General features: G+C 37.6%; 1 protein-coding gene across 2 annotated transcripts in view; it reads left to right on the top strand.

Moving 5' to 3' along the window:
- skd (mediator complex subunit skuld) overlaps window positions 1–21313 on the top strand; it is an 888725-nt gene that overhangs the window by 378190 nt on the left and 489222 nt on the right. Inside the window, exons 5-8 of one of the 2 annotated variants that reach the window (XM_067142111.2) lie at window positions 3120–3265; window positions 3429–4053; window positions 4757–4960; window positions 12575–12932. In XM_067142111.2, the coding sequence (XP_066998212.1) occupies window positions 3120–3265; window positions 3429–4053; window positions 4757–4960; window positions 12575–12932 (1333 nt within the window). The remainder of the gene's footprint in view (window positions 1–3119; window positions 3266–3428; window positions 4054–4756; window positions 4961–12574; window positions 12933–21313) is intronic. The other variant, XM_067142112.2, reaches the window with a different exon arrangement.

Raw genomic sequence — 21313 nt, 5'->3', positions numbered from 1 at the left:
GTCACTAAGTATCAGAGCATTGTGGAATGCAAGAACCCTAATGATGTGAGATTAAAAGAAAAAAATGACACGTATAAAAATATAACAGGGAATTTAATTGCATTGTCCATGCGCAGAGCAAAATACCAAGCAATTTAAACAGTTCTACAAAAATATTAATGCTATAGCTGCTGACACTTTAAGAGACAGTTTTGTTGACTGTAGGTTTTGTTACCTCAACCTTGTCTCCGGCCATTATATGAAATGACTTTGTAACATAAAATCTTGATACAATCAATACCTGGAATGGAGGAGATAGATTTGTTTCTGTCTGTTGTGTAATACAACCTTTCGGCAAATTTCATCCAGGAGCTTACTGATGACTGTTTTTGAAAGTCCATACTTCTCCAGAAATTGTTCATCAGATAGATTTTGAAAATTGTTCTTCCCTGTAAGCCTATTTCTGTTGGAAACACCACTTAACTTATCTGAATAAAACCTATCTGCATCCAACACATGATTTAAAATGGCCATTTTGATTCTAGGCTCAAGTTAGCAGTTCAACCCAGCTGATTGGAGGTGTTAACTTAACCCCAACTGTAACTGAGTTAGTACCAACTCTCCTTGATGTAACAGGATTAGTAGTCAAATTCATTTTTAAAATTATGCCACATAAAGTTAGGTTTTAACCCCTGCAGATGAAATAGGGTTATATAGTACCAACTGGATATGTATTTATTTTATCCTTTTATCTCTCAAGGATTTTTACTTACGTGCCTATAATCTCTCCTTTTAGCTTTCTACAGCGTAGTAGCACAAGTAGAATTTTTTATTACCATAAATAGGATCCTTCTGCCTTAAAATTTCCCCTTGTTATAACAACAATAGTAATAATCTTACTAATATAATAAGAATGCTATTTTCTGCCCTTATATCTGCTTTTATTCAAGGATTTTAAGAAGGTTGATGGTATATACAATATGGAGATGATATCAATCATTATTGGAAGTTTTATCCATGTATGAAAATTGAATTAATGCAAAAACTACTAATCCATTTTTCATGAAACATATCAATGTTAGGCTCATCTGGAATTTTACTACACTTGATTTTATTGCAATCCATTGAGTAGGAGCTGAGAAACATCCACCTCATGAATATGCACCTCAGCCAGAGAAGCAAACAGTGGGACCAGCAAATTCCCCTCGTGGGGCACCAGTACCACGCCCAGGTCCACTGTTGATTTCTCGCTAACACACGCGCTTGTTTGGTACTTTTTTGCCTTCATTTGTTGTGAACTAATTTAACGTCCTTCACATAAGTACCGACTGTGAGATTGTCTTTGATTGTTGCTTCACTGTGAGCTCTGAATTTAATTTCCATACATTTGTATCTATGGTAACTCTAGCACTGCACGTGTTGTTTTGATACTTAATTTTTAATGGTGTTTCACTTTCCGACTCCAGTAGCAGCATTCGATGTTAAAATATTCACATTCTCACTTTTAGCTGTAACTCTCTATGCAGAATCCAAAGTACCCTGTTGTAGCACCACACATGTTTTTGAGACCTTTGTTTGAGTTGTGAACCACTTGGAGGCAGCAGTATTAGCATTTATTGCCAATTGTGGTGTTATATGTCAATACTCGGCAATATTCTATGTGTTTATTAAATTTGTTCCTTGTACATAGTTGCCATCGCTCATATATTGTCGACACGTGAGACAAAGTAGGAACTATACTTGTAGGATGCTAATTCATTTTTTTAACGACCTATTCAATACATTTTAGTCTTATACAATTAGGATTTAATCTTTATTACCTTATGAAATGCGAGACATGTTTCACCTTTCATAGAAGGCATCTTCGGTCATTGTACCTCCTCAAGGTTAAATCAGGCATCTGTTTTATCATTAAAATATAATGATACTTAAAATAGGAGCAGTCTAAAGGAAAATTAAATAACAATTTTTTGTATTATTGTGGATAACAACAATATTAGCCGTTTGCTGTTGATTAATAGTTGTGACATAGGTACATAGCACAGTGCTTAGTAGCAGTGGTCTGTTTAGGATTTTTAAATATTACAATTTTTCAGAATGTTAGGGAAAATATTCCAGCTATATGAGTGTGTTAATTGAGACCTTATTCAGAAATCCAGTCCTAAAAATTGAAATACTATCTGGTTGAAGTCTTGGGTTCAAGATTATTGGCTTGCAATAAGTAATTGATGATTTGACATTGGCATAAACCGACGACTTGATTGGAATATCTTAACTTGTTTACAAACTGAAAATGGGAGCAGTCAAAAAGAAAAAAATGAATAAGCAATTTTTGGTACTATTGTGAATAAAAACAATAACAGCAGTTAGCTGTTGATAAATAGTTGTGTCAAGGGTACATAGTACTGGGCATAGTAGCAGTGGTCTATTTCGAGTTTTTATATATTACATTTTTCGGAATGTTAGGAAATACATTCCAGCGATATGAAAATAGTTAATTTAGACCTTATTCGGGAATAATATCATAAAATTGGAAAACAGATACCATCAGGTTGAAGTCTTTGGCTCGTGATATTTGCCTTGTAAAAGTAATTGATGATTTAACCTTTGGTGTAGTCCATAGCGAAGAGATCAAATGTTACAGTAAAACAACAACTTGATTGGAGTATCTTGACTTAAAGTAAGCCTTCATTAATCTTGTTAGTGAAGTGAAGTTGTAAGTAGCACAGCTTGATGGTGTTGGTGCATGCTGAATGCTAGCGTGTGGTCGAAAGGGACATCTAATTTGTGATGGATGGTGTGAATGCCAGGCGTGATATTTATCACTTGCAAAGTAGGAACTGTAAGGCTGCAGTTTATTCAGGTAAACCAGACAAAACTTGGGGCTAAAAACTGTACTCATTTCCAGGATGCCCCTAGACAAGATGAGAGAATTGAAAATTGAGTCAGGTTGATCATTTTGCCCTCCAGCTTCACTCGTGGACCACACTATTCACATGAGCGAAGCCAACGCGTTCCAGTATTGTTAGAGAGAGAGAAGGCATGGAAAAATGCTTGTTGTTATATCTCTGTAGATACGTGTGTACTTTGAACTATAGCAGATAATCATTCACTCTCACAATAATTTTATTCTTTTCCAGCACCCACTTCTCGTTTTCGTTCGCGTTCTTTGTACATGGTGAAAGTACGGTTTGTGCAAGTATAGATGTACGCACTCATCCTCTTGTACGCAGCCTTACACGTCATCATCTGCAGCAGGCGCAGGCATCTTCTTCCGGTTTACCAGGTAAGTAGTAATTGACTCTTTAGTTGTTAAGGTGTTGCTTAATGAAAACACGTGGATTAATGGACAAAAACACTGCTGAGAATTGTTTTATTTAGTGGTGATGGAGTTAAAAGTGTATATTCTTATGCTTTGCTTTACTTTTTTTTTCTTTTTAAACTTTTAGTTATGTTGGCTCCATATGGAATGGCTGGTACACTCACGGGTCAAGTGTACAAAGCCATGGATGTTCAGATGCAGAGACATTTAGAGGATTGGCGCCAGTTTTACCCTATTGACATTAAGTGCTCAAGTCGTGAACCTGGAGGTGAAGAAATCTTCATGCCACCAGCTGTCGAAGTAATTGTGGGTGGTATGAAGATGCGTTATCCAACGTGTTATGTGTTAGTGACGGACATGGATGACCCACAAGCTTCTCCTACACAGAGTATTGCTGGAATATCGCCTACAGCAGCGGCTGATGTAGTAATGAAGTCTGTTAGCCTTCCAGGGTCTGGACTACCTCCCTCATCAGTGGTGACTTCCCCTCCTTGTTCACCATGTCCTGTAAATGGGCGTGTTCAAAATCCATCTCCCTTCTCCGCCAGTGGACACCATCCAGCATCTATGCAGCATAGTCCGTCACCTGCAACATGTCTTCCTGAGCATGTCTGGCAGGACAGTACCCTTAATCCAACACAGCACGAGCCAATGGAGCATAGTTGTATTATAGGGGATGCAACTTCTCATCAGCAGACGGGTCATTGGGATTTTGCTGATCCCACTAGAAAAGCCACGTGTATTTGCTCAAAGTAAGTTCTATACTAGTGAGAAATCACACTTAATTGATCTGGTCATTTGCTTTCATTGTCCACGGGTACTTGTATTATTTGTCTCTCTCTCTATATATATATATAGAATTAGAATAGCATGGTTGATATATATATATATATATTTTTTTTTTAAAATTTCCTTTCTAGTTTTGGAGGAAATGTAGCTTTGCTTGAATTATGTTCTGTGTATCCATCCTCTAGCATCAGTAGCATTGTTTGATAAATCAGTTTCATGAAGAATATCATGTACATAGACAAATGGCTTAGGGTACCATTGTTTTTAATTTAATTGGAAATAACATGTTGTAAATCTTCCTTTATAGCTGTATATGCATGCAGTTCTATTTAATCTTATCATATTGCTATTGTTTCCTAAAGTTTATAGCAGCATGTCAGCTGAACTTGTACTACTTCGTTCTGATGTTTCTTATATAAAAAATTCTGTTGTTTCATCTTTCAGTGATGGGTTGTATAAATTGTAGTTTGTTAAATGCTCTATTGTTTCGTAGATTCTTAAGATCTCTGTTAGGTGTTCTAGCACGCTGCTGGAACATTCTTTATTACTGTTCCATAACACAAATATAAAACTTAATTTCAAGGAAAGAGGATAAATGTTTACTTGAAAGAATTTTTAAAAGAAAATGACATCGTGTAATCATTATAAATGCTTCCAAACTTTCAGGTGTAAAAAAGCTCCAGGTGTGAAACAAATGGCCCAGAGCAAGGGTGGAGTAAATAGTAGCGGGGGTACAAAAGCTCTGAGGGGTGACAAAAGCGAGAAGGGTAGCCGTGGGTCCGGGCGAGGGGGCAGCACGCCATTCCATCGGCGTTCACCCCTCGCCGAGGAGGGGGCTTGGGCTGTCGAGGTGGCTGGGCCCCTCTCGAGGTTCGTATGGCCACGGAGGAACACAATCAGACTAACCCTTGTGTTGGGATCTGCCCATGCCTCCTCAAAAATAACATGTTTTAAATCTCTCTTAAATCCCTTTCTTGAGCTAAATAACGTTTTGCTTTTATCTTATTGATTTGCTTTTACAAGATGGCTTACATCCTGGTTAATGCCCAGTGGTAGCTAATTAAAACATCTGTGCTTATATTGCTTGATAATTGGTGGCATTGCTGGTTTCTTTATCTGGCATATAAATTTTGAATGTAACCTGGTTTGCAAGCTTCCTTGTTCTCGTTTAAGGGAATTGGTTGCATACTTTTGTTATCTTCCATTTCTCTCTCTCTCTCTGTCTCTCTGACTCTCTCTCTCTCTCTCTCTCTCACACACACACACACACACAATATTAATGTTTGGCAGTGCTTTATGTTCATGAATATAACACACAACAATTGCTCAGTTATTGTACTTGGTTGGTTATAAATGGTGGTGTTTTGCTTTGCTTTAGGCTGTTTTCTGACATGACAGTGATATACTTCTGTACTTTTTGATTTAATTTAACTTTCCTGTGTTGTAATGCTATTTTGATACATTTTGTGATGATACTTACAAATATTTTTTGATGCCAGGATGCCAACTCTGATCTTTTGAGTGCTGTGCTATTTTACTGACAATTTTTTGTAAGCTTTATCTCATTACTATTCAAGTTAGTAAATAGATCAGAAGTTACTATTAAAGAAGAATTTGATGAGATACTCGAATCATCTTACTATTTTTCAATCTGATCTCCACAAGCTTTGATGCACTTATTCCATTACTGTACCCATACTTCAATACCTACTGCTTATAGTGTATTTACAAGTAGAGAGAGACTCTTCCCACTGAAAGTTTAAGGTAGTTTTACAAATGGGGGTGTCAGGGATGAATGACCTTCAAGACACTAGGAGCAGCTGGAAGTGTAACAAATGCCTGTCCTACCTGCAGTGAGTCGTGGGGTTTCCCTAATCCCTCCTTGTAACATACACAATTTAGCAGCATTTGGGCCATGTTAATGTTTACAACATTTTAGAACTGTGTGTTCCTATTCCTATTTCCTCACCTGTGACATGACAGTTGTTTGAAAAGAAGAGTGAAAAGTATTTCTTGCTGGAACCTTAATTGAGACTGCAAGGCGAAGTTTCAAGAATTTACCACCCTAATTGAATTGTCTCCTCGGTTAATTGAGCTGTTTGTGGCCAAGCATACTCAGGATGGAGTAGTACACATCTGTAGTTTGTAGACCGTAATGTTTTCTTTTAATTACATCCCAAAGCATGAACACACTCTCGCACTGGAATGCACCATTTTTGTTCACCTTTCACTTCTGGAAATGGGCTTGCAGTGCTTTTTGAGAATCCTAAAAGACTAAGTGTATCTGACTGACTTAAGGTGTAACCTTGAATCTCTTTCTTATAGAGGAAGAAGGAAGTTTCTACTGCACTGTAGCATAATTCAATTCTGGTTGGTTGTGAAACATCTACAGATTCAAGTCCAGGAATGCTCATACCGACGTCATAGGTCAAGATCATTCTACCACCATATTTGACAGTAGACAGTACTACCTGTGGCTGTCTGGCCGAGGCATCAAACAGCCATTACCAAACTTGACACTCAAAGGGGAAGTGTAGGAAGTGGTACATGAATTCACCAGAAATAAGAACATGGTCAACAGAGCGAGTTGACCACACAGGGGCGCACAGCCGTGAGCTTGCATTTGGGAATAGTTGGTTTGAACACCACTGTCGGCAGTCTTGAAGATAGTTTTCCGTGGTTTCCTATATTCACACCAGTCAAATACAGGGGCTGTACCTTAATTAAGGTCACCGCCACTTCCTTCTCATTCCTAGCCCTTTCCTATACGATCATCACCATAAGACCTATCTGTGGCAGTGCGTTGTAAAGCAGCTTGTAAAAAGAAAAATGAAAAAGAAAAGAGGAACATGGTCAACAGTTCCAGATGGCAGAAGAGGACCCCAGTCCCAATGAGAGATAAAATGGAAGAACTTTCTCCTGTCACCAAGGTCTGTACTTCAGTGAAGTGGTTGCAAATGGTTGCAAGAGGCATCTGTAATCCTGAGAAGCGGCCTCAAGTTACACCTGGCAATAGGTGTAAAATACCTCCGGGAATGGCGATCCCATTGTAATAATAGCCCAACTATGAGTAAGTTATGGTATTTCAAAACTTGCCTAATAGCCTAAATACGACTGAGTTACGGTGCTTCAAAACTTGCCTTGGAAAAGGTTAGGGCATACCCTGGTAGTGATACATAGGTCCTTGTGTGCTGGGGGGAACTGTGAAAAATGGAATGGACAACCAGTAGCCAACAACATGAAGGTGGGCATTATCAGCCTTATGACCCTGACAGGAAAGGCAGAAGTGGTGAACTTTATGGAGAAAGAGGGTATAGAAATAGAATTGAGCAAAGTTAAATGGAAGGGGAACAAAGAGAATGAAGAAAGGATATATATTATTCTGGAGTGGTGGTGGAGAGGTTAACAATGGTGTGGGCCTGATAATTTCAAAACAGCTGGGGTAGTATGTGGATACGGTAGAATACATCAGTGACAGGATAATGAATGATAATGGTAATGAAAATGAAGAACAAAGTGAAGGATTTCGTAAAAGTGTATGTACCACAGACAAGGATCAAAAGTGAGGATATCGAAGAATTCCTAGAAGGAACTAGAAAAGGAGATAACTGACGTGAAAGTAATTATAATGGGAGTCTTAAATGCACAGGTGGGACACATGACACAGAAAGTAAAAAAGTAAGTGGTCCATATGAATATGGGAAAAGGAATGAAGGAGGAGAGAAACTATTCAAGTTTTATGTGAAGACTAGAATGATTGTGGGCAACGCTTAATTTTGGATGAAAAACAGCAGGAAAATTACAAGATATGGCTGTGGTGACAGAAGAATAAAATCGGCAATTTGAGTAATTTCTGGCAGAAAGGACAAATTGCAGACGGTTGTTAGTTATATCAGCTTTACCAACGAGAGAAGAATTCGATGCAGATTATAGAGTTGTAATAGCAAATATGAGAGTGAGGAAAATGGGAAAATTGAAGAAGATAAGAGATAGGAAATTAAAAGATAAAGTACAAGAAGTATTTCTGCAGAGACTGAAACAAACAAATCCCAGTTACTGAAGTAGGAAATGTGGAAGGGGTAGGCAAAAATATTTTCATTTGCTGTTAAATTTGAGTTCTTGATTGTTTGCACCTACTGAAATATCTGGAAAACTGGAGGAAGTCAGGAAATATATTTGGTTTGCAAAAATTCAGAGAAAAGTTTCTAATGGCCAGAAAATGCCATGCTATGCTATAATCAATCAATCAATCAATCAATCAGTTTTGTCCATTCCCAAACGTATTGTTTGTTTCCTTTTAACTAACTTTTACACCTCATTTAGTAGAGGTTACTTTGTGGAATGAGAACTGTAGGGACAGTTTAATCATTCATTTAACATATTGCTAGTTGAGCTGGAAATCTTTTCTAAATTCAGGCTCTTTTCCAGCTGAAGTTTGGTGTTAAGTGGTCTTACTAACGCTGTATGTTTTAAATTAGCTCCCTGTTGATATGATCAACAATACTAGTATACTTGTTGGTTTTTGTAATGTATTTGGTGTGGATTTTATAAATCCTTCTCCAAACAATTTTAGACTATGGGTATGGTAGATTATGTTATTATAGGCTTTCAGCAAGATATACTTTAAAGAAATGAATCTAAAATATATAATTATTTTCTGTATCTAATGGCTCATTAAAATCTGTTGCAATTAAAACTTCTTTGTGAGCATATTGGTACCTTGCTTTTTACAAGGATTTTATCATCAATATTAACATACTGTACATAAGTGTATCCCGCATTTTCCACAAGGCAGAGATACAATAAATGCTGAAAAGATGGAGAAAAATTGGAAATAATATTTTGGTTGCAACTTTGATGTGTTTTCCTTCAGCTTGCATTTTTCTTTTGTTTACAGAGTGGTAAGATATGAATTCTAGCTAAGAAGTGATTTACGAGCTTAATTTTAAAGTTGGAACCTAACTGTCTAATAAGGAAATCAGTTCAAGAATTGACTACATTATTTTATTCATTATTAAAAAGTTTCTATAGGTTCTAATGGTGGCATGATCAAAGAACATAATTTGCACTTACTGAAACTAGTAATGGGAGATTTGATCAACTGTTTATTACTACTGAATTTTAACTTCAAAAATCCTGTTTTTAGACAAATGTTTGAAAATAAAACTTATTTATTGAAACATGATACAGGAAAATTTCTTCACTACCCTGCTCTGTTGGTTGATGGGCGACATTAATATAGTGAAATCACAGTATTTCAGTCTTTTTTTTTCCTGGCGCCGTTCTAAAATCACTGTAGCATGCTACAGTCTGTCTCACCATGTTTGAGAGTCAGAGTACACAACATTTTCGATGTTTGGTTTTAATAACACACTTCGTTCGAACCCCACTGTCGGCAGCCCTGAAGATGGTTTTTGTGGTTTCCTATTTTCACACCAGGCAAATGCTGGGGCTGTACCTTAATTAAGGCCACGGATGCTTCCTTCCCATTCCTAGGCCTTTCCTGTCCCATCGTCGCCATAAGACCTATCTGTGTCGGTGCGACGTAAAACAACTAGCAAAAAAAAAAAGTAACACACTTCCTATATGGACAAATGTACAAAAATTAACGTTGCTCGACTTACATAGTTTAGAAGAAATGTAACAAGCCTTGCTTATTATTAGAAATATAATTTGAGTATTCCTTATTCTTCCTACAAGTATATACAAACATATTATGTCTCCCAGACATAAGGAAGAAAGTCACTTGACGGAAGTGTTTGCAGGAAACAACAATCCGTTTCGCAAATATGTTCCTTGAGCCCATTAGCTCAATGACTGCTGATTCAAAGCACGTGTCCTCTTTGCTTGCTTGGTCTAAGTTTATTGTGAATAAAAATAACGCACAACGTTTATCAAGTATACTGTTCAATTAGTTGGAAGTGCAAACGTCTGTCCAGTATATGTGTGTGCGAGAAAGTGCCGTAATTGTAAAGCATGTATGAACCAGGTCAGTTTGTGATTAAACATACAAAAAAAAAGGAAAACCACTAACGAGTGGCAAGAAGACTTGTGTGTTAAATGTGTTTCCCAAATTTCGTGAAGAAAATCCTAAAAGTGCTCTGGATGAAGTAACACGTTCAGTGGCCGATGCAACTGGTACTCCCAAGGCAAGGATTTACCGTGCTAGGGAAGAACTTAAGGTTGATAGGAAACTGATTACTGCTAAGAAAACCCGTAAAGCGTCAGAGCTAAGTGAAAAATACGTCTGTTTTACAGAAGATGCTTTCTGTAAAAAAAAAAAAAAAAAAAAAAAAAAAAAAAAATAAAAAAAAAAAAATCAGGACTTCTTTTTAAGAAATGAAATACCAACTCTGTAAAATATTGGCTTCAGTTAATCGTGAAGATTTATTACCTAACTTTTCTTGTGCTACTCTTCAGACTTTTAAATATTATGAACTTCACTTATGTATCTCGAAATCACCAGTGTGAGCTTATTGTAAAAGGATGAAATAGTGTTGTGGAGAAGTAAGCAAGTATTTACGAAAATTTGGAAAGATCTAGCAAAGATGGATTTCTTAGGGAATAATTGAGTGGGTTGAAGTCTCCCTCAGGGCCGATGACCTAGATGTTAGGCCCCTTTAATAAAACAAGCAAGCAAGCAAGCAAGCATCAGAAATCTGCCCCCAGTAAGGGTAAATGGCTAATTGTTCTCCACGTAGGAAATGAAAACGGTTTTGTGGAGGGGGGACTGTTATTGTTCAAATCGAAGTCTGCATAGTATTATCACCGGGCGAGTTGGCCATGCGGTTAGGACCGCGCAGCTGTGAGCTTACATCCTGGAGATAGTGGGTTCGAACACCATTGTCGGCAGCCCTGAAGATGGTTTTCCGTGGTTTCCCATTTTCACACCAGGCAAATACTGGGGCTGTACCTTAATTAAGGCCACGGCCGCTTCCTTCCCATTCCTAGGCCTTTCCTGTTCCATCGTCGCCATAAGACCTATCTGTGCCGTTGCAACATAAAGCAACTAGCAACAAAGTGTTATCATGAGGAAATGGATGAAAACGTGTTCGAGAAATGGTTTGTTGAAATTCTTCCCCACGTAGAAAGTAATGCTGTGATTGTTTTAGACAGTGCTCCCTATCACTGTTAAAATCGAGAGAATTCCAAACAAGTCTTGGAGAAACATGAACATACAGAACTGGCTAGACACAAAAGGAATTTCCTCTGATCCGTTGTGCATTAAAAAAGTTGAACTACTGGCACTAATACCACAGCACATTCGTGATGCTTGTAATGTCTACAGAGTTGACAAGGCCGCAGCGTAGTCGGGATGACACGCATTAAGATTACCTCCGTATCATTGCTCCTTAAACCCAATAGAGCTTGTATGGAGCCAGGTTAAGGGACATGTGGCTCGAAATAATGTCGGTTTCACCATTAAGGAAGTGTGCGAACATTAACTAAAGGACTTGATACTGTCACTGCTGACTGCTGGAGATCCTATATTCAACACATTATCGATGAGGAGGAAGCTAATTATTATGTGGTAGCTGGATGGCATTGTAGAGGAAGTCCTTGAACGGTTTATCATCAACTTAGCTGATGACACGGATACCGATGACAACACCGACATGGAAGGAATAGAACAACTCCAGGATAGTGAGTAAACTACGAGTCTTACTGCTACCCATTATTGCATGATCAATTTTCCTTTGGTGGATTTATTGTTGTATTATGTTTCTCTTTAAACAGACAGCTGTTATTTCAATGAGTTTGTATACATAATAGGGACTCATTTTGGCTGGTGTGATACTTATATATATGACTAAACATTAGGTTGTCCTTACCTTCATTCTTTCGACTACAAACCTCACAGTGGAAATTCAAATTGTTCTAATTTCTCTTTGATTAAAAATAATCTTAATAATGAGTATTGCTGCTCAGGCAAAAGAGTCTAATAAACGAAAGAGACATTTTTGGAACAGGTAGTACTTCAGAATACACGTGCTTGTTTTCTTCAACTCTCAAACATGGTGAGACAGAGAAGTATGATTCCACCAGGACAGACCACAAGCAGAGGAATCTGTTAATCTACTTATGTCTGATCTGTAAAGCAGTGTGTTTGATCCAGGTCTTGTTGAGTCAGCTTGAAAATCTTAAGCAACTTCTTCAGGTTTTGTTTCATTTTTATCAGCTTAAACGAGAATTTCCAACCAGGTCCATTTTTAAAATTAAAAGTTTGAAATTAAGAACAGCTATCTTCTATTTAGCAGGGTTTTTTATTTTTCAACTTACGTTACCTCCTACTTTGTACATTTGTTAAAATATTCATTTCAAGATATTAAAATAATTTGTTTGGTTCCAGTAATTGTGGTAATGAAGTGCAATAAGAAATTATAAATAAAATAAAAATTAATGTGGATATATTTAAAATGGATAACAGTGTATGAAATGTGATATGCACTCTATCTTAATGTTGTGAATATTTCTTTTTCCCAGAATGGTGGGACCTGGTACTCCTTCTGGAGGCCCTCCTTCATATCCCCGTGGACAGTCAATGACTCCTAATCCTTTACCCAGTCTCCATGGTGGAGCACTGAGTGATTCACTGCCAGTGCCGTCTGTGGGATCCCCAGCATCTGCTGCTCCATCTCCACTGCCTAATCCTCACTCTCAGCCTGCCTCAGTACCACCTGCAGATCCCACGATGCCTACTCTCAGCCCTCATCCACCAGCGTCCAACAATGGTGGCCAGCCACAACCTGCCACACCTTTGGAATCTCAGGACAAGGTAACGCCTGCAGCCACTCCCTCTGATCTCAATGGCCCTAAGTCAGTATCATCTGTTTCAAATCAGGTAAATATAAATTATGCATTTTTCCTTCGTATAACTCCCTTAATGTGGACCAATTCATAGTTTGTACAATTCTATCACCCTATTTAAAATATGTTTTAACTTTCTACTCCTTTTGGACTTTAATGAATTTTTGTATCTTTTGTTTATATCAAATCACAAAACACTCTGATATCAAGTATTCACATGAGACTGGAATTATGTGTATTTTGTATGTACAGTGGAAACTTTATTCTCCGTTTTTGGATGGACCACGAAAGAAAAAAGGAGATGTAAAACATGGGAAAACATAAAATCCGTGAATGAATGAATGAATGAATGAATGAATGAATGAAAACCATCAACAGTTTGGCTAAACATCACCAAAATTATATATATGCACTGCCGGAAGAATTAATAGCAACTCGGTGAATTTTCTCCTCATATCAAACTATTTCATGTTTCAGTGTGACAGGTCATTACAAAGTAATACAATCTATATATTTTCTGAAAGCTTGTTTTATTGCCTCTCTAATGCAAGGTAACAAATTAATTTATTGCCCTTCACATAGCAGTCTGTGTAGCATTTCTCAATTGAAGGGAAAAAAGAAAAAATTTGCACTTTACATGGTAGTGTGTATTGAACCGCCAGATAGCAGTAAATGTTTCTACTAGTGTTACTGACAGTCCACATATGTCTCTGTTGTGTAAGCAGCTGCTAGGTACTACTTCCTGTTGTGCATTCCTACTTCTTGTCTGTTAATAATCCCTCTGAATCCTCATAGAAGTTTTCGTGTTTGCCAGTTTGTTTTCGATTGAAAGAGTTCGAGTGCCAAATTGTAATACAGATGGGTAGAAAATGTGATATATCACCAAGAAAGGCTGCACGGATTGTGACATTAAGCGAATGTAGTAAAAGTAATTGTGAGATAGCTCAAATTGTGGGAGTGCACAAAAGTTCAATTGGGAGACAATTGGCCAAGTTTCAAGAAACGGGTGGTTTTATGAGTGGTAGAGTGGGAAAATGTGGTAGAGAACTGAAAACTTCACCCAGGTCTGACAATGCTTTGCATCGTTTGTGTCTGGAAAATAGATTTGCTACCTCGGAAGTACTTAGAGAGAAATGGAGGGAAACGTCTGGGGCTAATGTTTGTTTTAGAACTGTAAGGAACAGATTGCGAAAGTTTGATTTGGTGTACAAAAAGCCTGTAAAGAAACCAATGCTCACCAAACAGCAACGTATGAAGCGTGTTCAGTGGGCTAAAGAACATCAGCACTGGCCAGTTGAGCAGTGGCGTAAGGTTCTCTTCAGTGATGAGTCTAAAGTCAATATTGGTGGAAGTGATGGGGGTTGTCAAGTGTTTCGGAAAACAAGTGAAGCACTGAATCCAGCCTGTACTCTGAAAACTGTGAAGTTTACAACTAGTGTTATGCTCTGGGAGTGTTTCTCATACAATGGTGTTGGGTGTATTGTTGTCCTAGAATCCACCATCAATGGGCAGAAGTACAAGACAGTTTTGGTGAAGAAAATGTTTTCAGGAAGGGATTTATTTGCAGGACAACCATTCATTTTTCAGGATGATTCAGCACCCTGCCATCGTGCAAAAGTGGTCAAAGACTTCTCAGGGGAACAATAAAATGTCACAGTGCTGTCCTGGCCTGGAAATTCGCTAGACCTAAATCCAATAGAAAATTTGTGGGCGATTCTAAATACGAAAATAAGAGAAAGGAAGCCCCGAACAAGACTGCAATTGACTGAGGCTATTGTTAATATCGGGTATCATGGAGTACCCATTGAAACTCTCCAAAATCTAGTAGATTACATGCCGAGGAGGTGTCAAGAAGTTTTGAGGTCGAAAGGCTGTCCCACCAAGTACTAGAGTAGAGATAAGGAAGTAATTAGTGAAGTGTAAAATTCTGGTCTTGTCCCTTCAATTAAGAAATGCTACACAGACTGCTATGCGAAGGGCAATAAATTAATTTGTTACCTTGCATTAGAGAGGCAATAAAACAAGCTTTCAGAAAATATATAGATTGTATCACTTTGTAATGACCTGTCTCACTGTAACAGGAAATAGTTTGATATGAGGAGAAAATTCACCGAGTTGCTATTAATTTTTCTGGCAGTGTATACACATTTTTTTTTTTTTTTTTTTTTTTTTTTTTGCTAGTGGCTTTTCGTCGCACCGACACAGATAGGTCTTATGGCAACGATATTATAATCTTACAAACACTCCTAAACTAAACCAAACTACAGCTCCAATGGACCTTTGCCAGCCAGGCGACTGCTGCTCAGCCCGAAGGCCTGCAGGTTACATGGTGACACATGGTCAGTGTGACAAATCCTCTCGGTCCTTATTCTCTAGACCACAGTCACCATCCCACCATTAGATAGCCCCTCAATTAAAGGTAATCATGTGGGGTGAGTGGACATGGAACCAGTCTTATATCCAGGTAGAAACCCCTGACCTGGCCGGGAATCGACCCCGGGCCCTCTGGGTGAGAGGCAGGCAAGTTAGATCGCGGGACCGGCTTCAAACATTAATTACCGGTACACGAGTTAAAAATCTTGATAATTTGTATTAAATTTTACTGGGGAAACGTCCGTCAGCTTCCCGTGACAACTTCTTTCAGTTCAGCAAGTTTGATCAGCAAACTCTTCGAAAAATCTAATAATGCCAAGCCAAACAACAATCGACCACAAGAATTTTTTTTTAAATTCTCTAATCTAATAAAAGAAAGCACATTTGATACAAAAGCGCCCAACATGATGGTGAATTCCCTTCTTTTCTTAATCTTCCATTGTAATTTGGTCACCAGTATACTGTTAGTAGTCAGTTTCTGGAATTCTTGTATGACGTAAATTAGGCATACAGTAGATAGACTTTTAAAGGTTATGCTTGAACTCAGGAATATGGTTTTGAATGTAAGTATCCATTCTCAAAAGTTCTTGAATGCATTATATTCAGTTTTGCCTGTCACTTATCACGATCAAATTGGAAAGAGAAAAAATACCATTGAACTTCAGAAATTACTGTTATTTGTGCCCTCGAGTTCAGTTAGAAAGCGTGCTAGCTGCACAAGTCAATACGAATGGGAATTTATGCAAGCTTTTTAAATATAACGTGCACAAATAAAACGACTGCGGTTTTTATGACATTTTAACACACGTAAAATTCCCAGTATTATATTAGGACCAAATCTGTAATAGGCAATCCCAAGACCTCCCATGGCTTTATGTATGTAAGGTGCAACATCTGTTTTGGTCTCGATAACATAATCGTATTACATGTAATAAATATCATTTTTGGTCCGTATTGATGATATTTGATTGAAATAATAACATTAAGTTATTTATTAGACCACCTAATCAATACAAAATTTATGTAAATCATCCAAGACGATTTTGTATTGATTAGGTGGTCTAATAAATAACTTAATGTTATTATTTCAAACATAATCGTATACGATAATATTAAAATACTAGATTTGTGTTGAGAAGGAGCAGTTTCGATTCCTGCCTGAAAGCCCAGCGACTATACAGTGTCCTGAGGGATGTGCCGAAACCTGTTCGGCGATACATTTGAAAAAAGTAAAAATATAAACATCTAACCCTGGACATAATTTGGACGATTTAAAAGTATGAACATTTGACGAAACTCGTTCCGTCTTCAACTAGAGCTGTTGAAATGCTCTCCGTCTCCTTCCAGTTGTTGTGGTCACTCTCTGCTTTATGATTTCTGAGGACTGTCTAAACAATACCACCCAAATACGATGCTAAGATGGTCCCTTATTCAAGATTTTCAGTACAGTACTTGCTCTAATTATCACAATGAAGGGGCGTTAACGCCAAAATCCGTAAGTATGCCATAGCTGTCCTTTCATGGGATACAGTTTCTTGAAGAATGCTTCATCGAGGCTTTAGCATTGATGGGACTGAAGTTTCTGGACGGTTCATCCGCGAAAACACTTCTTCAAGGAAGTGATAATGCGGGAGTTTTGCAACGTTATTTAATTCAGATGCTCACGGGACCACATAATTTGAGTGAATAATCCAGGAAAATGTAGTTTCCAGGAACGGATATTCGAGGTTCCACTGTATTCTCTTTATCTGCTCATTTTTTATATTGTAAACCCACCATATGATGCACTATGAATCAGGCACTCACAGTAATTTTATAATTTATTAGATGTTAAAGTGTGCATACTCTTGCATAATTTTATACTACTCCATTATAAAAATATAACTCCAAATTGTATTTCAAGAAATACATCAGGAATTCAAATTGTAATGTAGCAGATTGTCTCTGGATGCAGTGGTTAATTGAAATGGAACCCCCCTCCTTCTCTCTCTCTCTCTCTCTCTCTCAATTATAAAGAGGGTTTCATTCAAATTTCTGTTCTCAGAGGTAGTAAAGATATTAACATGTTAACAAAAGCTTGAGCGTTTGTACATTGCATTTGCAACAGATACGATAGTCTAAGCAACATCACGATGACTGAAGAAATATGCACCCCTTTCATTTAATTATATCCTTGCATGCATTCATACTAGCAGGAGCTATGAGATAGTATGCCTCTTTGATTCAGTCTCAATATCTCCAAGTGTTCATATGTTTAGTGGACTGACCACACGTCAGTTAATTCTTAAGATGATGATGATGATTCTGCCTTTATGTCCCACTAACTACTTTTATTGGTGTTAAATATTGTCTAAAGTTAATCTACCCACATGAATTTGGCTTATTTGAGCACCTTCAAATATTACCAGACTGAGTTGAGATTGAACCTGCCAACTTGGGCTCAGAGGCTAGTGCTCTACTGTCTGAGACATTTGGCCCAGCCAATGTTAGGCCCCTTTAAACAACAAGCAACATTACCTACTGTACAACACACATCAGTTGGAGGATTATCCTGAGGAAACAAAATATATAGTTCATCTAGTTGAACATTAATAAATCCATGGTATGAAAAATGAAGAATCTTCTAAACTGAAATGAATGAAAATGGGGAAAAGCAGCGGGATTGGATGAATTCTGTGTGAAAATAATAAACACAGCAGGACCTGTTAGTCTACAATGGCTTTATAGGCTATCTAGATGTATTTATAAAGAAAGATCAGTACCAAATGACTGGAGAAAGGGGTAATAATAGCTGTGTTCAAGAAGGGGGACAAAAAGGTATGTGATAATTATCGAGGAATCTTGCTATCTCAGGTAGCAAGAATATTTGAAAGGATACTAGAAAAGAAAATGAGCAGAAAGGGGTGGAAGGACAGTAATATGACTTTTGAGATGGAAGATCATTAAGTAAGTGAGGCAGTTATTGGAAAATCATCAGGAATGCAGAAGAGATATGGTGATGACTTTCCTTCATTTAGAAAAGGCTCAGTAGTACATCCAGAGCAAAGATACGGAAAGTTGTGCAACAGAAAGGATTTGGAAAACAAATGATGGAATGTGCGCAAGCAACATGCAAAAATTGTTGTAGTAGTGTTCAGACACGTGTGGAGGACAGAGTGGAATGAAGCTGGACTACAACAAAGTGGTGTGCTGTCACCACTGTTATTCATAATGGTCATTGGTGAAATTGTGAAGATGAGGCAAGATATGGGGACAGAGAGGTGAAGGTGATGCTGTTTCCAGATGATGATGATGATGGTGGTGGTGATGATGATCATGATGATGATGATGATGATGTGGTGTGGGGAGCAAACAGGGAGGAAGTACAAGGGAAACTAGACATGTTGAGTGGTATTATTAAAATTATGGAATGAAAATTAGTGTAGGAAACAGTAAGACAATGGTATTGACTCCGAGGAGAAAATTATAAAAATAAAGGGACAATCAAATTTTTGGAGAGCTTCAAGCACTTCAGAAGTGAATTGATGCAGGATGCAGGGCTGGACATGAAGATCAGTAAAAGTGTTTAACAGTGAAATGCATTCTACCAGTATGAGAAATCTGGTGTGAAGGAACGAAGTACCAATGAAATGTAAAGGGGTGATGTATAAGATGTACTACTGACCATTATTGACATAAGCAGGGGAGACCTAGACACTGACAAAAAGACAGGAGAATAAAGTCCAGGCCGGTGAAATAAAATTTTAAAGCGGTATGATAGGAAAAACAAGAAAGGATAGAGTAAGAAATCAGGTGGTCAGGAAGGAAATCGGAGTAGGAAAAGCTGTACTGGCACTACAGAACAGCATGGAACTGAGATAGTTTGGGCATGTTAAGAGGATGGAAGAGGGGAGGATGCTGAAGCAGATGATGGAGACCCAGATAGGAGGGAGGGCAAGAGGAAGACTTAGACTAAGGTGGTTGAAAATGATCTGGGATAGTATAATTAGAAGAAACCTTGATTGGAACGCTGTTGAGGATGTACAATAGTATTTGGATAGAGGAAAATGGAAAGGCATTAAAAGGTACGAGTCCTACAATTCTCCTGCACGGCATATTCATCATTACTTAAGAAAAACCATAACAATAATACTTTAACGACTTTCAAAGAAGAGTAGAGTCTAAACGCTGTATAATAAATGGTGCTTTTTTCCATACAGTTTTAACTTCTATTGTTAAGTAAGTCAAGTAATAAATTTTACAATTCTAATAGTAAATTAATAAAAGCATTCGTAATTTTTGTTTACTTATGAAATTAGATGTGTTGTCAAATGTACGGTAGCGGTATCCCTGATCAGTATGCTGGCATGTGGAAAGAGCAGGAATGGTATTGATATGCTCAATTACTTTCACCCATACAAGTTCAGGTACCTTCCTGGTACATGTTTGATGACTGCGTTTGTCAGTGCCCTAAACACCTGATACTTCAACTTTATCGTGCACAGTACTCTCAATTTTCTTTCACATAGGCTATGAATATTTGTAAGGGCAACAGCACAAACAATATAAGACACACCTCAGCAAATGACTCTATATTCTACAGTTCGGAGTCTTCAGAAAGGTCTGTTCTTCACCCGTGTTCTTTCAACATTGACTCTTTTCATTAGATTGTCCAAAGAATTTGTTTGCCATTCATAATCTCCAGCTTCCCAGAATTCACTAAAAATCACATCGATAATATCCTTACCAACTTTTTGAAAGCAACCCCAGTGACAAGGAGGACCAAGAGTTTTGGTTTTATGATTCCCTTAGTTTTCATGCTGACGTACTCTTTACCAGTATTTTGCAATTTTTTTGCATGCATTTGTTTCTCAGTTTTTGTTAACTGGACGCTTCCTAGAACTACTAGGGCGCTCCTGCTGTGTTTTATTACTTTCATCACTCGTCACAATATTATTACACTATAGGAACATCGTATTAATAGCAACTTTACCACAAGCTCTTCACAAGCTTGTTTTAAGAAAGAGAGAGAAGGGTCAAAGAATAAATATTCCTTTTAAAATTTGTTACTTTCATTATCTTGGAAGCCATTCTGTTTTTTTTTTTTTTTTAAATGGGTGTAGAAAGACTTAATCACTTAGCAAATTGATAGTAAAGAGCTGGGTCGAAGAGTAAATATTCATCCCTCCTGGAATTGCATATTTTTCTTTAAATATTTGATGTACAGTAGATGTCCGCTATGGCGAGTACGGCATATAACGAGAACCCTATTATAACGACAGTTTTTTTCTGTCCCTTCAAAATTCCAATATTAAATTGTGTATTATCCTTCGGTTACTGCGAGAGCCCTATCACTGACACATATTATGAGCGATTAAGCACGCATGAATTTTTCCGTTACCAGTATTAATGCACCCTCGTGATTATACTGCATGAGATCAATCATCTTTGGTATCATTTCCTCGCTATGTCCACTAGCAAGTTCTCTCGTTGACATTCGAAGGTGATGTCGGAGTCTATTAGTAATACCCATCGACCACTGTTCTCTAAAGAAAAGTTTAATTGCAAGAGGGGTAACACGTTTTCGTAGTAAATGTGTAAGTAACGTGGCCAATAGCTTTTGTTAACTCTTTGGAAATAAAGGCTGAAGTAAACGAATGCTTAATTTTAATGTTATATACTGAAATTAAGTAAGAATGTGATGCATCTTAAGATATGGCAGAATGAATCGCTGATTTCAGAGGATAGTTTATATTTTCTCGCGTCTGGTTACATTGGCCGTATACGGTTAGGTGAGGTGATGCTGTTTGAATAAGAAAATGGAAACATTTGACGTAGAAGCCTCTAGAGTGATACTATAATCTTTTCAGAATTAAATTAAATATACACTTTCATGTAGTATCGGATTTTGTAAAATAACAAATGAGTAAGCAGTAGTGTGGATATCATCAGTGCAGACTCAAGTTCTGAACAAACTGATTGCCATCTCATACCAATTTTAATGTGTGTGGGTTTTTTCCCCGACATTAACGAAAAAAATCTGATATAATGACAATCCGCTAT

The sequence above is a fragment of the Anabrus simplex genome, chromosome 2 (genome assembly GCF_040414725.1).
Source record: "Anabrus simplex isolate iqAnaSimp1 chromosome 2, ASM4041472v1, whole genome shotgun sequence".
Taxonomy (NCBI): domain Eukaryota; kingdom Metazoa; phylum Arthropoda; class Insecta; order Orthoptera; family Tettigoniidae; genus Anabrus; species Anabrus simplex.
Note: the sequence above shows the minus strand (reverse complement) of the source record. Positions and strands in the feature narration are given on the sequence as shown.